This window comes from Pempheris klunzingeri, chromosome 17 (genome assembly GCF_042242105.1).
Source record: "Pempheris klunzingeri isolate RE-2024b chromosome 17, fPemKlu1.hap1, whole genome shotgun sequence".
In the NCBI taxonomy this organism is placed as follows: Eukaryota; Metazoa; Chordata; class Actinopteri; order Acropomatiformes; family Pempheridae; genus Pempheris; species Pempheris klunzingeri.
In genome coordinates, this window is record NC_092028.1 from 4,075,125 (window position 1) to 4,091,939 (window position 16,815).

At 42.4% G+C, this 16,815-nt stretch overlaps 1 protein-coding gene across 3 annotated transcripts; it reads left to right on the forward strand.

Moving 5' to 3' along the window:
* The first annotated feature begins 7,982 nt into the window (after positions 1 to 7,982).
* kcna7 (potassium voltage-gated channel, shaker-related subfamily, member 7) lies at positions 7,983 to 13,329 on the forward strand. 3 transcript variants are annotated; one of them, XM_070847175.1, is made up of 4 exons: positions 7,983 to 8,062; positions 8,433 to 8,467; positions 8,681 to 9,449; positions 12,027 to 13,329. In XM_070847175.1, exons 3-4 carry the CDS (start codon positions 8,742 to 8,744, stop codon positions 12,963 to 12,965), a joined length of 1,647 nt encoding a protein of 548 aa, XP_070703276.1. In that variant the 5' UTR covers positions 7,983 to 8,062; positions 8,433 to 8,467; positions 8,681 to 8,741; the 3' UTR covers positions 12,966 to 13,329. The 3 variants fall into 3 exon arrangements, with proteins under 3 accessions (XP_070703276.1, XP_070703275.1, XP_070703277.1); XM_070847174.1 differs by lacking the exon at positions 8,433 to 8,467 and having other exon boundaries at positions 7,996 to 8,062; XM_070847176.1 differs by lacking the exon at positions 8,433 to 8,467 and having other exon boundaries at positions 8,007 to 8,101.
* Positions 13,330 to 16,815: the final 3,486 nt, after the last annotated feature.

Consider the following 16,815-nt stretch of genomic DNA (forward strand, 5'->3'; position numbering starts at 1 on the left):
AGCTGATTGAGTGTAGCTAGCAAGGGGAACCTCAGAGCTTTCAGCAACATCCATGTCCTCAAGTGCCATGACGGGGTAGACATCAGCCAGCTTTGCATTGCGCCTCAATAACACTGGCTTACTAGATGTATTGATGAGCTTTAGTGGGACCCATTTGTCTCCCCACAATGTAGTTACAATCTTTGCGACCAGAACACCTCTGGGAGCTGAGCGGGATGAAGTGGGCTCTGTCATGACGGTGCTTCCTGGGGAAACAGCTGTGTTTTTAGGCAGTTTCCCCCAGATGAGATATTCACGCCCAGGCTCGAGGCAGGTAGCTGAGTTACACCTTACTGTACCGACCTTGTCAGGAACATCTTCACCTTTCCAGGGATTCAGACCAGACAGCATGGACAGGAAATGTTCAGTTTCTGGGTCTCCAGATGGGCAGGGGCCGGACACTGTCCTCCAGTAGGACTCACATAGCTTGGACTGATGCAGGACGTGTTTTATGACATTTGTCCCTAGTATCAACTCATCATGCTGTCCTGAAACAACAAGTGTGGGGACTAACATTTTACAGCCATACACTTCCATCTCCACATCAAAAGCACACTTTGGCTTAACACGAAGTCCGCCACATCCAACAAGGACCACATTCACATCAATCAGTTTTTGGTCTGTTATCACTCCAGCCTCCCTCAGCTTCATTTCAGCTGTCTCACTGATGCTGCAGGCCATTGAGCCACTGTCCAACATCCCGCCCATTCTCATTGTCCCACCCATGTCCACAGTTGTGTAGAAGAGACTGTTACTGCTGCCAACTCTGTGAACATTCTGATAAACAGCAACTTCAGCGTCATTACATGAGTCTCTCACAGATGTGTAAACAGTCTCAGCATCTGACATGTCATCAGTATGGGAGTTTGTGGTGTGACCTGTACTGCCTCCCTCCGAATACAGGTCGGCTAGTTTCCCTCAGACTGGGATTGGGAAGAATTATTAGCAGGGCAGTTCAGTCTGGTGTGGCCAGGGGTGAAGCAGGCAAAACAAAGTCTTTCAGACATGCAGTGTGAAATGGTAGTGTGACTTGAGTCATTACAGACTTTACAGCCTGCTTCTCTGGTACGTCGCTCACGAGGGGCACGCTGGAACCTCCCACCTCGAATTGGATGAGAAGTGTTGCGTTGCTGCATTTTCTCCATCATCTCCTGAAACATGTCCACCATACGAGTGAGAAGTCTCTCTTCTGACTGTTGGAGATTTTGCGCCACAACTGGCACAGAGGCTTGGCTTTGAGCATGTTGGGAACCATCCTTAACTGAGACATGCGCTGGAGAGGGGCATGAAGGGTGACACACATGACGTTGGGCTTGGAGAGAAGAGGGCGAGGGTATTGGACTTGGGGTGTGGCACTGCTCATATGCTGCTAGGCTGGATGATGTTGGGCTGGGCTGCTCAGAGGTGATAGTGGCGATTTGGCTTTTCAGCTGTGTAGCACCAGTGATTCTGCTACTAGCCCTCAACTCTCTCTGATAATCATCAACCCTCAGCTGAACATCACGCGAGGTCCACTCATGAATTGGCTTACACTTTAAGGTGCAGGATAATTCTGGATCAGGGCAGTGTTTGACGAACATGAGAGCCACTTCATCATTCATGCTCTCTGTCTGCTTCCCTTGTCTGCGCAGGCCGTCAAGAGCTAGGTCCGCTGCCTTATTGAGTCTTATCCAGTAGTCGACAGGATTTTCTCTGTGCTTGGGCAGAGTAGCATAAAAGTCAGCAAGAGGGAGACAGGAGGGGGCTTCACTGAAATAGTGCAGAAGAACATCATATACTAGTTCAGGTTTCTTTTTAACATCAAGGGTAGGATCAGAACGCATGGCAATATTCACAACATCCCTGGCCTTGCCCATTAAGTGGCTTGTGATTTCTTCTGCCTGTTCACACACAGGAATTTCCTGTTTTCTGAGGTGAGTTTTTGTCAAGTCAATCCAGTCCTGGACTGAGTATTTGTCAGTGTTGTCACCTCTGAATGTCTGCAGTACTTTATCAGACTTAACATGGACTGTCACATGTGGAAGGACATGCTTGTTAACGTCACATTGTGAGTCCTGGGCAGAAGAGGCAGTCTGCTGGTCACTATTCATGTTCACAACACCAGCTGACATTAGCTTAGCAACAATGGATTCACCTATTTGAGCACCCAACTGCCCTACCATGTCTGTAAGGTGGTGAATGGCATCAACATCACTGCGGGGTGTGGAAGAAAGGGGACCCTCCCTCATTAACCCACTAACAGGAGTACAACCTGGGCTCTGACCCAACCCTGATTCTGCGCAACCATCAGGTGTGAACTTTGAATGTCCCACAGCCCTACTATCAGCAATGTCACTGAACCAAAGACCCCTACCTTTAGGTAAAGTGGGGCTAGAAAACTTATCCATTGTTATTTTAGCAGCTGCGTTTAACCATTAAATGTACTTGCGTTGTGTTTTTACATAAAAATAAAATGGAGTGTCCTAAACCACAGTCTTTCATAAACCTGATCACATAAAAATCTTGAACTGATGGATCAAGACGGCTGCACAGCATCCACGGCGACGAGCATCAAGCTGATCTGAAGATCCAAGGGGTCACGGCACCAGTGTAACGGGTGTGTGGATGGGCATCACCAACAGGACCACTCCATAGACTGTTTCCCAGAATTTATTTAGTACAGCCTGAAGAAGACAAACATAACAAATGTCTTCTGGGTTTGTTTTCTCCTTTCCTGCTCCCCCAGCAAGACACAGCAGTACTGTGTTTTACATTACAGAGGAAACATTCTTAATATATATAACAAATCTCCTCAAAACCAGAGGACTAAAACAATGCCACCTGGTGGCGAAAGTACCATGGGGGTCCGTAAGGGACGGAGTGATTAAACATCAACAGAATTACATTACCCAGTGAAGCACATACCTGAAGAAGACAAACATAACAAATGTCTTCTGGGTTTGTTTTCTCCTTTCCTGCTCCTAAACATATAAACGACATTACAAACAGTTAACAAGGAAACTAGCTAACACAGGGCGGGCTGCTGTTCGCGCCAAAATAACAACACTAAAAACATCTATAAAACTTATACTAACGGCAAAAACAACACAAAACAGCCTGGCAACACAAAAGTATACATCGATAAATAATATACACCGAAGATAATAACTTAAACGACTACATTTACAAAGAAAACAACACAATTACAACAGCAGCCTTCACTCACGCAACCTACCCCCAGCAAGGCACAGCAGTACTGTGCGGGGTAAAGGGGAGGAGCTAGAGAAACACATGCGCTACGGAAACCCAGAAGGCAATAAAAAGGCAAATCGATTAAAAGTAATCTCCACAGGAGAAATTATAAAATAAAGTATAAACAAAAATAACTCATAAAGATAAAATTCACAATGATTAAATAATAAAATTAACAAACATGAATTGAAAATAAAGTGCATTTTTAACTCCGTTACAGTTGGTTACAGCAGAAAGAAGAGGTTGTAGATCACAGAGGAGGATGACTGCAGGAAGGAATGACACTGATGAGAGCGATAAAGGAGACAGTAATGAGGACCTGGATATCGAGGGCACTTCGTATTTCTTTCCAGCAGCATCTAGTACTGGGAGAGATGATGAAAGACAGCAGGCTTTAAGAGAGGTTAAGGATACTATGGATAGATGTCTTTTGGACCTGGAAGAATCTACCTGTATGGAAAGTCGGAAAAGCCTGGAGAATCAATTACAGGAGCTGCAGACAATAGAGAAAAAATTAAGGAAGAAAAAGTCTCCAAAATCAGGTGTTTTGGGGTATGCCTTACGTCCAAGAAAGGGACAGGAATCCGATAAAATGTGTCCAGTAATCATTCGAGGGCAGAATCTGGAGTATAGGCCTTGGAAGAATACAGATATGTCAGACATTCTTGAAAAATTGCCCATTCTTCAAGATGGAGCACATCCTTGGATTTCGAAGTTGGAGGAAGTTTTGATAGGAACGCAGCCTGCTATGGGAGACATCAAGAGACTTTTAGCTAATCTTCTTGGAGTCTCAGCTATGGAAGAGATCTTGCAGAGGGCAGGACTTAATCGTTATGTGAGGACTGCTGTGAATGATCCAGAGTTGTTTGCTGCAAGCAGAGGCCGAGTGTGGAGAGCATTGAAAGATACATTTCCGACAAATGTACACCCTGATAATATTCTTATTGAGCCACTGGGGCCACAGGAGAACCCGAGGGCCTATGTGTCCAGAGCTCATCAGGTGTGGAGGAATATTACAGGGCGAGATCCAGATGCAAACCAAATGGAACAGTCAATTTTGCGAGTGAAGTTGCAACCAGGGTTGCCTCTGCCAGTGAGGAGTAAGCTTGCTGAAGTGGTTGGTCTTGGGAGTATGACGAAAGGCGTCTATACAGATCATATAGCACATCAAGTTCAGCTATGCAGGACAAAGGAATATGATCAGAAAAAACAGGACCAGGAAACTCTTAGGGAGCTTAATCAACTGCAACTGGAGGATAACAAAAAGAAGGAGCAGTCTCAACTAGATTAAAGATTATTAAAACTGCAGCAGGGATAGATTTAGCTTCAGTAGTGGAAGTCCAGGGAAGTAAGTTTGTGTTGAAAAAGTGGAAGGAAGGAATAAGTAAGTAAGATAGAAGTAGGTATGTTGGTAGAAGGAAAGAGGGTAATAGTATATATAGGAGTTGCATATGTTGTGAAAAAATTGAGCATTTCAGAAAACAGAGGGTTCTTCTATGTAGTATTATGCTCAGATAATGAAATTGTTGCATGCAATGATGGAACTGAAGGAAACAGCTATAGTTAAGTGTAGCTCACAAAAAGGACATGTCAAAGGTCACACAGGGCAATAAAGTGGCTGATGAAGCTGCAAAAGCAGTTACAGGAGCAGATGGACTGGATGAGGTGCTATTGAAGATTCTACTGGTCTGTGGTGAAAGCATGAAGGCTGATGGTAGCATCAACAGATCTGCTAAGTTTGATGATCCAGGAAGCAAATGAGATAGCTCATGTTGCAAGGGGGGTAGTAAAGAGAAGGATTACAAAAGAGTATGGATTTTGGACACTGTAGTTGCTTGAGCAGATAGATGAGGTCATAAGTAGGTATCATGAGACAAGGGTAAAGAGTTTGTGAATAAAATTGTAAGAATAATTTGGATAAATCTGGGAGGATAATTTGGATAAGATGGTATGAATAATTTAGTAAAATTGGAAATTAAACAGTGTTTAGCAGTTGTGTATCATCTGCAACGGAAGGTTTTTTGTGATAAAATGAAGGGACTGTTGGAAAATCGTATTAAGATCTTCAGATCTGTCAACATATAGGCTTAAACTGGAAAGGGAATAAATTGGAAACATAACATTGGAAAATGGAAACATAAATTGGAATATGGTGAAATCATGAGAATGAAGTGACCATGGATGGGGACCCTGAACAAGAACATGTAATAAATTTGGATGATGGAGATCATGGAGAGGATGTTTAACAGTTTGATATGTGGTTTCTTATACAATTAACAGTAGGATTTTGTTTTATTGTATTATGATCTGTGATATCAATAGCTACTTTGTATGTTATTATGAGATTAGAAATGACGTTTGAATGATCACATACACTGTTTGGAGTTTTGTCTAAATATGGGTAATACTCAAATGTTTCTTTGTTGTGGAACTACTTTGTGTAGGATGTTCTGTTATGATGTGAATACAGTGGGACCTCAGGTGTTCTTTTTTGTTTTAACGTCCAGGGATAGTATTGGTTAGGTAGGGAAAGGTCCATTGAATGGTGCGATGGGTCGACCAGCCGGACTTTGGACACTTTTTATTTTTTATTTCTGAGTTTCCCATGTGTATTTGCTTTCATTGGTTCCTACACCACCATCGTCAAAACCCTTCTTTTTTCATTTTTCAATTGGCTTGGAGTACCTTATGTAGTCGCCTAGGGCAGAGGGACTGTGGAGAGAGTTTTCCTGTCTAAAGTGTTTGAAGGATGTTATCAGTAAGATGGCTGCCTGATGGGTTTTTCGCTCTCACACTCCAACAAAATTATTATATTGCTAAGGTTATGCTGTAATAAGTGCATACGGAAGGGAATGTGTAAGCAATCTGTGAGTGACATCAGGTGACTCATATACAATAATTTACAGATATGACTGTGTTACCTTACTTTTCTTTTTCGAGACTCTTGTTGAGTCCCGAAGGGGGGAAATATGTAGTGTCTGATATGTGCCTTTAGTGAGTATAAATATGAATGTGGTGTTTGGTATGTGCCTTTAGGGCATATGATGTAACAGTGGTCAGTGTTTCTCTGTTTTGGATCTGTGATCAATTACCTGGAGACGAGAGGCTGGGAATTGCTTGACCTGGCCAGGGGAGATCTGACCTTTGCTCCCCCTTACTAGATACTGGGGGATGGTGTCCTTCTAATATATCCTTGTACCCCTAAAACAAAGACTAGACCTGTCATATGGATGAAAACCAGATGTTGGGATGTATGGTCAAGGGGGTATAAAGAAGTGACCAGAGAGGTGGCTCGAGGAAGACGAGGACAGAGAGACAGCAGATTCGGCCGGGGGTTACGCTGTCTGTTCCTACAATTGGCTGAACGTTTTCCCAGGCCTCCATGGTGCCTGTTAGACAACTGACCTTTTTGCAATAAACCTATTTTATTCACTAAGTCGTTGTCAGCGGAAGTTTCCTTTCATCAACTGCATATCATCATCATCAGAGAAGATACGACAGTACTTTTACTTAACTTTGTTATTTCCATTTCATGCTGCTTTTTATTTGTACTCCACTATATTCAATAGGGAAATATTGCACATTTTACTCTATTGCATTAATCCGACAGCTGTAGTTACTTAACAGAATAAAATTTTTTAAACAAAACATATAATTAATTCATAAAACATGACTCTGTGCTACAGATTTACATATCCAACAATATATGAAGTGGTTAGAATGTCGTCATCCTCCAACAGCTGTAACATTAATGTGCTGCTTAGTAAGTATCAGTAATAATATTATTATGATATGATTCATATAATAATATAGCTCTCTGAAAAGGACCATTTTGCCCAACAAATACCTTTACTTTAATATTTTTGCTGTTATATTTTTGTCCCGGTACCTAAGTGAAATCTTTAGGACTTTTACTTGCAACAGAGTATTTTTACACGATATAAATACTTCTTCCACCAGTGCCACAGGCATCCAGATTTATAATTAATACAAAATGAGGTCAGGTTTTATTTGCCCTCTTTTAAATTTGCGGACAGTTCTGCCCAGGCCACAGTCAAACAGCCAAGTGTAATTTAAAATAGACGACGACAGCATAGCTATGAAAGCAATTAGAGACGACGTGCAGACAGAAACTGAAGAAAAATACTAATCACATGCTTGTGGTCTCTTCCCAGAATGTAAATCATGATCATCACTGGCACAATTTGTCCTTTTTATGTCTTCTTCCTTTTCTTTAACATAACAGTTTTGGCCTCTGCAATGTGAATGTGAACACGTGCATTCAAACATGTACAGTATGTTTAAGAAAGAGTGAGGGGTTCAGAGGTTGACATTTCAGGGCAGGAAGGGTTGTTGGGGGCAGAGAAAAGGGGTAGAAGAGGCAGCGGCGCTCTTAGAGGAGGAGAGGGTCAAAGATTGAATTTCAGCCCGACAGCATTCCCTGAGGACGTTCTGAGCGTGAGAGCGAGAGCACAAGAGAAGACAGTGAGTGACCCACAAACAAGCTTAACTATCTTAACTTCACCCGTGCTGCAGATTAACACCACCACAGCAGCCCCTGAAGGAGCAACGTTGCACCCTCTGCCGCCTCCCCTCCCAAACATGACACATGAAGGTGGGACAATATGGAAAAGGAAGAGGAGGAGGAGGGGGAGGAGAGGGAGAGGGAGGGGTCGTCTGGACATCATGATGAGAGAACTGATACACAAACTGTCTCAGATGAAGGGAAGGGTTAGCCCAAAGGCACCCTGAGGTGGAGGTACAGTAGGAGAGTCATGGTGGCTCTCTGGAGGTGAGTTCGTTGGAAGCAGCAGCTCTGGCAGGCAGGAGGGTGAGAGGAGGAGACCGGTCTGAGTTTGCTTACTACTGGGTGCACTGGACATGGTGATAAACTGGCGATGAGCATGAAGTTGACTTGCATGCATGGAGCTTTCTGGATGAGGCGTCTGCATGATATATGGCAAAATACGGTGGAGAAAAGTTTGAAGTAATGTCAAGGCTGAGGACATTTTGATACAAATTGTGCTTTGTTTGTAATAATATGGTATGTAGCACAACTCCACTCACTGTCATACAATTGATATATATATATATATACATAGTTAATTTCTATGTAATATATTGTAATATAATCTAAATAAGATTTTTTTTCTGATATCCAGAAAATTGTTCAGCTGAATTTTCAGAGAAAACTGGGGTGAGATTTTGATTTTAATATTTTATCCATCAGTTCCAAAATATTCTGGGAAAATAATAATGTATTATTTGTGATGCTGGATGGATGGTGGATTGTATGACACAGTCAGCAACTAATGGACATCTTATAACTTATTCTTTTAACATTGTTTCTATTCTGTTATTCTAAATAGCCAAGTTAACCATGTTAACTCATTAACTTTGTCTTCTTCAGAGCAAAGAGAACAGAAAAGTACAACAAAGACAAGAAAGAAAAGAAAATCAAAGACTGAGAGATGGATAATCAAGACAAGGGAGGAGGTACAGGAGGAAAAGGAGGAGGAGAAGGGCAGACAAAAGAAAATCAGAAAGCTGAGGAGGTCAGTGATGAAGACAAGCGGACCAAAGACAAGCACAACAAGCTGGAGAAGGAGAGCAGCGAGAAGGAGCCAGGCGGAGAGGCCAAGAAGGAGAACCGTCGCTGTCAGTGGAGGAATGGCTGGGCCCTGACTGAACGCCTCGCGATCAATGTGTCAGGGATGCGTTATGAGACCCAGCTTCGCACCCTCGCCCAGTTCCCAGACTCCCTGCTGGGTGACCCCCAGCGCCGTCTTCGCTACTTCGACCCCCTGCGAAATGAACTTTTCCTGGACAGAAGCCGCGTCTGCTTCGATGCCATCTTGCACTTCTACCAGTCAGGCGGGAGGCTGCGGAGGCCCGCCAATGTCCCTTTGGACATGTTCCTGGAGGAGCTTCGCTTCTACGAGCTCGGAGAGGAGATCATCGACCGCTACAAAGGGGACGAAGGCTTCCCCAAGGAGGAGGAGAGACCCTTACCCACCAATGATTTGCAGCGTCGCCTCTGGATGCTGTTTGAATATCCGGAGTCCTCCAGTGGAGCCCGAATCATCGCAATCATCAGTGTCATGGTCATTGTGATCTCCATTCTCATCTTCTGCCTGGAGACTCTGCCTGAGTTCAGGAATGAGAAGGAACAGAGGGAGGTGAGGATGGGTTACATGGTGCTTACACCTACAAGAGCCACTTATGAGTGATAGGTAGAAAGACAGAGGATTCACAAGGCTACAGATGGAGGTTATGTTAGTGCAAATTCACAAAAAGGATGACAACCAGTTGAGTGAAGAAAGGACGGCATGGAAAGACAACAGGTGCTGACAGGTGTCACCTCGCCAGGACTTGCAGCACAACGTGATAACGTCTTCATCTCCTCTCTCAACACTGAGGGGACAAAGGAGAGCAGAACTAAAGGATGATTAGAGTTGAGAATCAAGATCATGAAAGGGGAAAGCAAAGGCAGCAGATAGAGGAGAGAAGGCGAGGGCGAGGTTTTCTTGAGATCATTTTGGACTTGTCGTTAAATTTGACCCACTCAGATTGAAGAGAAGGAATGTCGATGATGAGGAGGGTAGTTAAACTGCTTGTGGAAAAATGAGAGTAACGGAAGAAGAGGGCAGGCAGACCAGGTTGGATAGCGGGATACGTTGTGGAGATGGAATGCCTTATCGGCCACTTGGGGGTGATTGCCAGAGCCAACAAGCATATTCAGGTGGAGTTGATACTTCAAAAGGACGCTGACGAGATAGAGAGAGAGTGGAAGGAGATAGAGGTTAAGTGGCAAGTGTGAAGGGAAGGAAAGGAGATGAGCTTGTCTCACGTTACCCCTTGGAGATCTAAAGGGCTATATATAGAGGAAGGACAACCCTAAGAGAACATCAACACATAAACGAATCTGTATTAATAAACGCTGTGACTCACAGGCCACACACTGAAAAGAGCATGGAAAAGAGGCTTGCAGATCAACTTTTCTGATGACCACCGCAAAATGAAATTAGCCTCGCACACAGACCGGTAGCCTAGAGACCAGGCGAATTGTGGAGGTTGAGGCAGCAGAATTGACACGCAGCAGAGCTCGCTGGATTTATGTTGCCCGTCACCACCAACGCTGCTCTATTACTCCCATACATAGATGCATACACTCATGTGATCGGAGCATTTGGCACTTTTGGACACTGCATAAACAAACCCAAAACCTACATGCACAGCTGTCCCCACCCAATCACTCACTGGGCAGATGGTGAAAATCTAACCAACAAAATTGTTTTTTTTAGATTCTTATGCATGCATGTTGTTCGTTCTATATGACAAGTTATATATCTGCTAAAAGGATCATGTATGATTACTCACCTGTATCTAGCCATGCAGATATTTGATTTCTATGTGCCCAGATTTTGACATATTGACAGCTATGATTTCTGCCATCACTACAATACAACGGTGGTGAATGAGACATTGTTTGCAGTGCCCAAAGTATGAAAAATAAAAAAGAGTCTACAGCTATGCTCGCAGCTCTTTGAGGCTGTAGCGGTACACATAAGTCCTTCAAGTCAAGTCAGTTTGAGCTAAATGCTAACGTCAGCGTGCTAACATGCTGATGCTTAACAGGGATAATGTTTACTATGTTCTGAGATCTGAGATAAGTGATAATATGCAAACATATTATGCTTGCATACTGCTAATTAGCATTCAACACAAAGCACAGCTAAATATTGAATTTATATTTCAATGAAAAACAAAACTGTCCAGTTCATGATGGTACTAGAGAAAAAGTCAGGGGATCAATCCTAAAGCCATTAAATTCACCCCCTGGGGGCCACGAATCTCAGTAAAAAATGCCATGGTAATCCATTAAATAAGTGATGAGATATTTCAATGTGGGAAAAAGTGGTGGCCTGACCAAGAAACAGGTGAACATTGACATCACTAGCTGTACTGGCTAAAATTGGGACAAGGTGGAGATCACAAAATGATCTCACTGGCTATATTACAATAATCAGAAGTGAAACAATGCAAAGGCAAGCAGTTTGGTTGGCATAAAGAATCACAGACATGAGGCTGATGGATGCACAGAAACATAGAGCTACACAGTGCTGGGGACAATATGTGCTGCAAGAAGCTGAGTAACTCTATCTAACTTGTTAAAAGACACTAATACACAGTCATTTCAAACCTGCACCTACTTCCCAGAAAAAAACATGCGACCGGGTTAAATGAAGTGTCAGGTTCCTCAGGCATGCTGGTGTCTGGGTGTGTAATGCAACCCGGAGTCACATGAACTTAATGTTTTTTGTGTGCGTTAAATATAGATAAACTGATTTATATAAAAGTCTGCGAGGAAAAATAAAGCCGGCGGAGTGAAAATGGAGAAGAGGGAAAAGTTAGCACAGTATCACTGATCTCACAGGCTAGATGAGATCCTGATGACAGATGTCATACTCCAAATGTGCTGAGGACAAACTCATAATAATCACTTCTTCTCGCTTATCCTCGTCTCTCTCCTGTTTACTCCATCCTTGTTTTCTCTCTGTTTACTCTCCTGTAAACATCCTTGTTGCCATGTTGCTATTTATTATAGCCCCACCTTTCCCCTTTATGCTCATATTTCTCCAACTCATGTTTGATGACCAACAGATGATGGGTCTGTTGAGATTGTAGCTCATTGTATGCTTTGACTTTTTTAATCTTTAAGTGCAGCTGTAACCACTTTTCCTTTTTTTCCCCAGCAATTCACCATCATACCTCACCCCACCATAGCGAATGAAACCATCTTGGTCCCACCTGGCTTCACGCCTTTCCAGGACCCCTTCTTCATTGTAGAGACGATCTGCATCTTTTGGTTCTCCTTTGAACTCATTGTGCGCTTCACCTGCGCTCCAAGCAAGGTGCACTTCTTCAAAGATGTCATGAACACCATCGACTTCTTCGCCATCATTCCCTATTTCGTCACAGTGGGCACGGAGCTGGCCAAGGACAAAGGAGCGCAGCCATCTGTGTCCCTGGCCCTCATCAGGATCATCAGGCTGGTGAGGGTCTTCAGGATCTTCAAGCTCTCCCGTCACTCTAAGGGCCTCCAGATCCTGGGCCAGACGCTGAAGGCAAGCCTCAGAGAGCTTGCCCTGCTCATCTTCTTCCTCTTCATCGGAGTCATACTCTTTTCTAGTGCTGCCTACTTCGCTGAGGTGGACAGCCCTGACACAGCGTTCACCAGCATCCCTGAGGCGTTCTGGTGGGCTGTGGTATCCATGACGACGGTCGGCTATGGGGACATGTACCCGGAGACGGTTGGAGGGAAGCTGGTGGGTTCCATGTGCGCCATTGCTGGTGTTCTCACCATCTCTTTGCCAGTGCCCGTCATCGTGTCCAATTTCAGCTATTTCTACCACCGTGAGATGGAGTGTGAGGATACTACCCAGTACCAACACGTCGCAACGTCGCTCTGGGAAAAGGATGGAGAGGCTGATGAAGAGGAGGATGATGAAGAAGGTGGGGATGAGGTACCTGAATATTTGGGTGATTACGCACCGCTGTACGGGCAGAACAGCAGGGGTATGTGCCCTCCACTCAATGGGGCTCTCCTGGCAGGGCTTTGTGCCGGACAGGCCGCTGGTGGTCAGAGGGGGACACACTTCTACCTCAAAGAGCCTCTGGTCACTCAGGTTTGAAACAGAGCAAGATGGACTGAGTGCTTTCAGATGAACACTCAAACACTGCCTCACATCAGGAAAAGAATAAACGGATTGGTACTGTTTAACTGGATGGCTCATACAGGAGAAAACATGCAATATGTAAAGACTTGCATGACATTAACTTGTGCCTCTCATGTGATCATTTTTATTTTAACATTTGAGGCTTTTGCATGATTATATTTGACTCACAAATACACAGTGCAACATCTGTTTTTCTCATGAATAAATACAAGCTAATCTTTGAAAAAGCTGTAAAAGCATTTTTAGATTCTTCAAATAATCTTCTATTCTGTTCAGATAAAAAACAGGCCTGCTGCACAATAAAGTTAATTTTAACAACTAAACAGAAGTGACATTTTATTTTGCCTTTTTGCTCATTTTGGGCAATGCAGACAAATTAACCTGGTAAGAAATGCTTCAGTTGATGCTTTACCAAATTATTTCCTGGGACATTTCCTGGAAATTGCTATGTATTTAATAAAGGGAAACTAGGAGTTTTCCTGAAAGAAAATATGGACTTAAACTATATTCTCTTTATGTAGACCTGTATGCCTGCCTGTGGACAAGTTTAGCATTTTCTCATGTTGAGTTGACCTACTGAGCAGTGACTCAAAACTAGGCTACACTGGCAATTAATTTGTATTTATTTGCTGGAAGTGTGCCAATTGGACCCTATATTTAACTACAATTAAAACCAAACTATATAGCCCCTCGCAAGGATACTTCCTAGAAAAAAAAAGACATTATTCAGAAATTAAAGACGCATTAAAATAAAGAATTACAAAGTCAGTGAGACTTTCAGCCACCATCTTTGTTTGGCTAATTAGAAGAGTTGCATCTTGGAAAGCAGCAAAATCTTCTCTCTGGTGCAGCAGATAGACTATGTTTCTGGATAAAAAACAAATGCTTATCTCACTTGAATGTAACCATCAATGCAAAAATTAAAAGATAAAAACAAAAATTACATGAGAGGCACAAACTAGGGCCACACTGACACCACAACTGCAACATACACTACAAACAGAAGTGATGAGCTCATCTTCATTCTTGCCATGATGAAATGCTACATGCTATGTAACTCACTGATATGCATCTGATGGTGTTAAGTGAGCTGCAGTGCCACTGACGGTTGCTGTGCACGCATGGCAGTGAAATGTACATTGAGTGCTGCAGGCGTTGATGCCCTGTATTTGTCAGAGTTATGGCAGAAATGCGGTGCTGTAATGTCGTGCTGACGTGGACAACAAAGCGGTCTCTCATCGGCTGGTGGTGCAGACAGAACTCGTGTAGTTGGCCCAAAGCTAGTTTGTATGTTACACATAACATATAGCAAGTGTAATGAATACCGCCTGGAGAGGTGTATGGAGAAAGCTGATATCAGGTCAGAGAAGGTATAGATCAAGACCAGCTGGCGTTTCTATTCCAGTGGTGAGGCCAAAGCTTAGTACCTTCTGACTGGAGCAACACTTCTTCCACTGAGGCATGACCAGTCACTTTGGTAAACTAAAACTGCTGACAGGGGTGGTAGTGCTAACAAACGTCACAGCTTTGCCTCAGTAAACTTGTTTCCCTTATATACACTGTATTATTAAAGCGATATTGAATCCTGAATCTGTCTTTTCAGTATCCAAAAGTCAGCATCTGTAAGTTTGAAAGGCCCCTTCTTAATGGAGAACTCATTCAGTCACAGCAATGATTCAGCTGATTCACAATCAGAATGTCAGCACAGCCTTAATAACACTCCTAACACCTTATTTAAATACACTTCTGCTGATGCCATTCGCTTCTGCAGCTCCCTCCGCCACCCCTGCTGCTTGTGTGTTAAGTTTTTCATATTTCTGACTTCACCACAAAATGAATGTTCATAGATGCGTTTATTAGGGGGGTTAGTTCATCCATTAGGTGTTTAATTCTTTCATGTAAGTGTCCCTGACTGACCACTTGTCCACTGATACTTCTGACAGCAGTTCTATGAAGTAATCCTCCTTTATGCTGTCCATCTGTATGCATATTATGTTCCTAATAGAGGCGGGAGGTTTTGCTGTACTGTTTCTGCTGAAGTAGCCACCTTTTGATATCACTAGCAGGCTGTTACAGTTTGTCAGTATTACCTCGGCAGCAACAGTGTGAAGAAGTATCTCAGTTTTCAGGAGTTTCATTCAGTGGATTAGTCCCTATGAGAATTCTAGAAAATGTAGTATATCATGATATACCGTGTACTGTAATCAAAATTTCATGTGTTGTAATAAAATACTTTATAGTATTTTCCCCCGAACAGTCGCCTCTTTCAACCAAAATACGGCAAAATACACAGATTCAAGCAGATACTTAAGTTGTTTTGTTCTGTGCGACTTACATATATTCTTCAGACAGATGTGGCTACGTGTATATATATATATCTATATATGTATATGTCCTATTTTATTTAATAAAGATCATATTTAATCACTCATGTCATGGATATCTGAATTCCTTCCACATGACTTGCTGTGCTGCGACTCAAGAAGAATGTGTTGATGTATGCATGAAGCGTATAAGTGTATAAAGTATCATCGTGCATATTGGACACTGCAGTCCCTGTCAGTATTATGGTCAAAAAGCTCTGAAACCAAGATGAGTCTGAGCGGACTGTGTTGTTATCTGTATCTGCTTCGTGTGATGAGTGATCCTGCCTCTAGATGTCAGACTGTGTTCTGAAACAGCACCTCTGCACCAGGCAGGACATCTGTCTCATTCCTGCTGCCAGCGGGTCTGATTTACAGTAATCTGACATAAAAGAATTCAGACTAACCAGAGTAACGCAACACTTTCCCTCTTGAAATGATCATGTTCATTTGGACCAGATGATTGCGTTTTATGTTCATTCAGTGTCCAAAACAATAACTATTTCTTAATGGGTTACACATTACCACCGAATTAACTGAGTCAATACAGACTTATTACAAACATGAGGATTTTCTTCTTTCCCTTTTTAATGATGCTGAGGTGTGGACAGTGGGGTGGACAAAAGAAGCATTATGAAGTCGTCATTATGGGCTGTGTAACAGTCACAGGGGATGTTTTTCTGCCTTGAGTACATTGTCCTTTCTATACTTACATACTTTTACTCAAGTGACATTTTCAATGGTATTAGTACTTCTACTACAGTAAAGGATCTGAATACTTTCCTCAGTGCTGCTTATTGGTGGTGGCAGATAAAACTTGTAATGCCATTTTAGCGGGTAGGTGAGGTCAAGCCAATACAACATTAAAAAACGCACTTTTCAAATCTCAGTGCTTTTCAATACAACATCTTATTCAGTAAATTTGTGTGAGTCAAATTTTGTCTTATACTTGTACCTTAGTTATAAATCAATAACATGTTTCATTTAGAGCTGCAACAATGACAATTAATGCACAACTATCTCGATAAGTTTTAAAATGGTGTTTTTTCAAGGAGAAACCAAATATGAACCCTCAAATATTTGATCAGTTTACCCTCTCAGCTCAGAGGCTTCATATCATTTTAAATTGTACATATTATTGTTCTACACTATTTAATCGGCTAAACTATTAATTAAGAAAATAATCAGTGGACTAAAGAAAGGGAAAGGAAGGAAACTGTTTCTTTCAGCCCATGATTAATAACATTATTAGATTGTTTAGGGGCTTGGAATTGACGTTGATTTGCTTAATGTTGAGGAAAAAGTTATATAAGTTGTATTTCAATTGACATAACTAAAATTTACCTCTGAGAACCTATTGTTTTAAAAGTTTACGAAGACATTTAAATATCTATTTAACATGTTCTACAGCAGATAAAAACAACTGTCATTTGGACAAGAAA

Bases quoted from the DNA above. Each gene is read 5' to 3' on its own strand.
- kcna7 (XM_070847175.1), top strand. From the start codon at position 8,742: ATGGATAATCAAGACAAGGGAGGAGGTACAGGAGGAAAAGGAGGAGGA. The intron at 9,450-12,026 runs GTGAGGATGGGT...TTTTTTCCCCAG, and splicing joins ATGAGAAGGAACAGAGGGAG to CAATTCACCATCATACCTCA.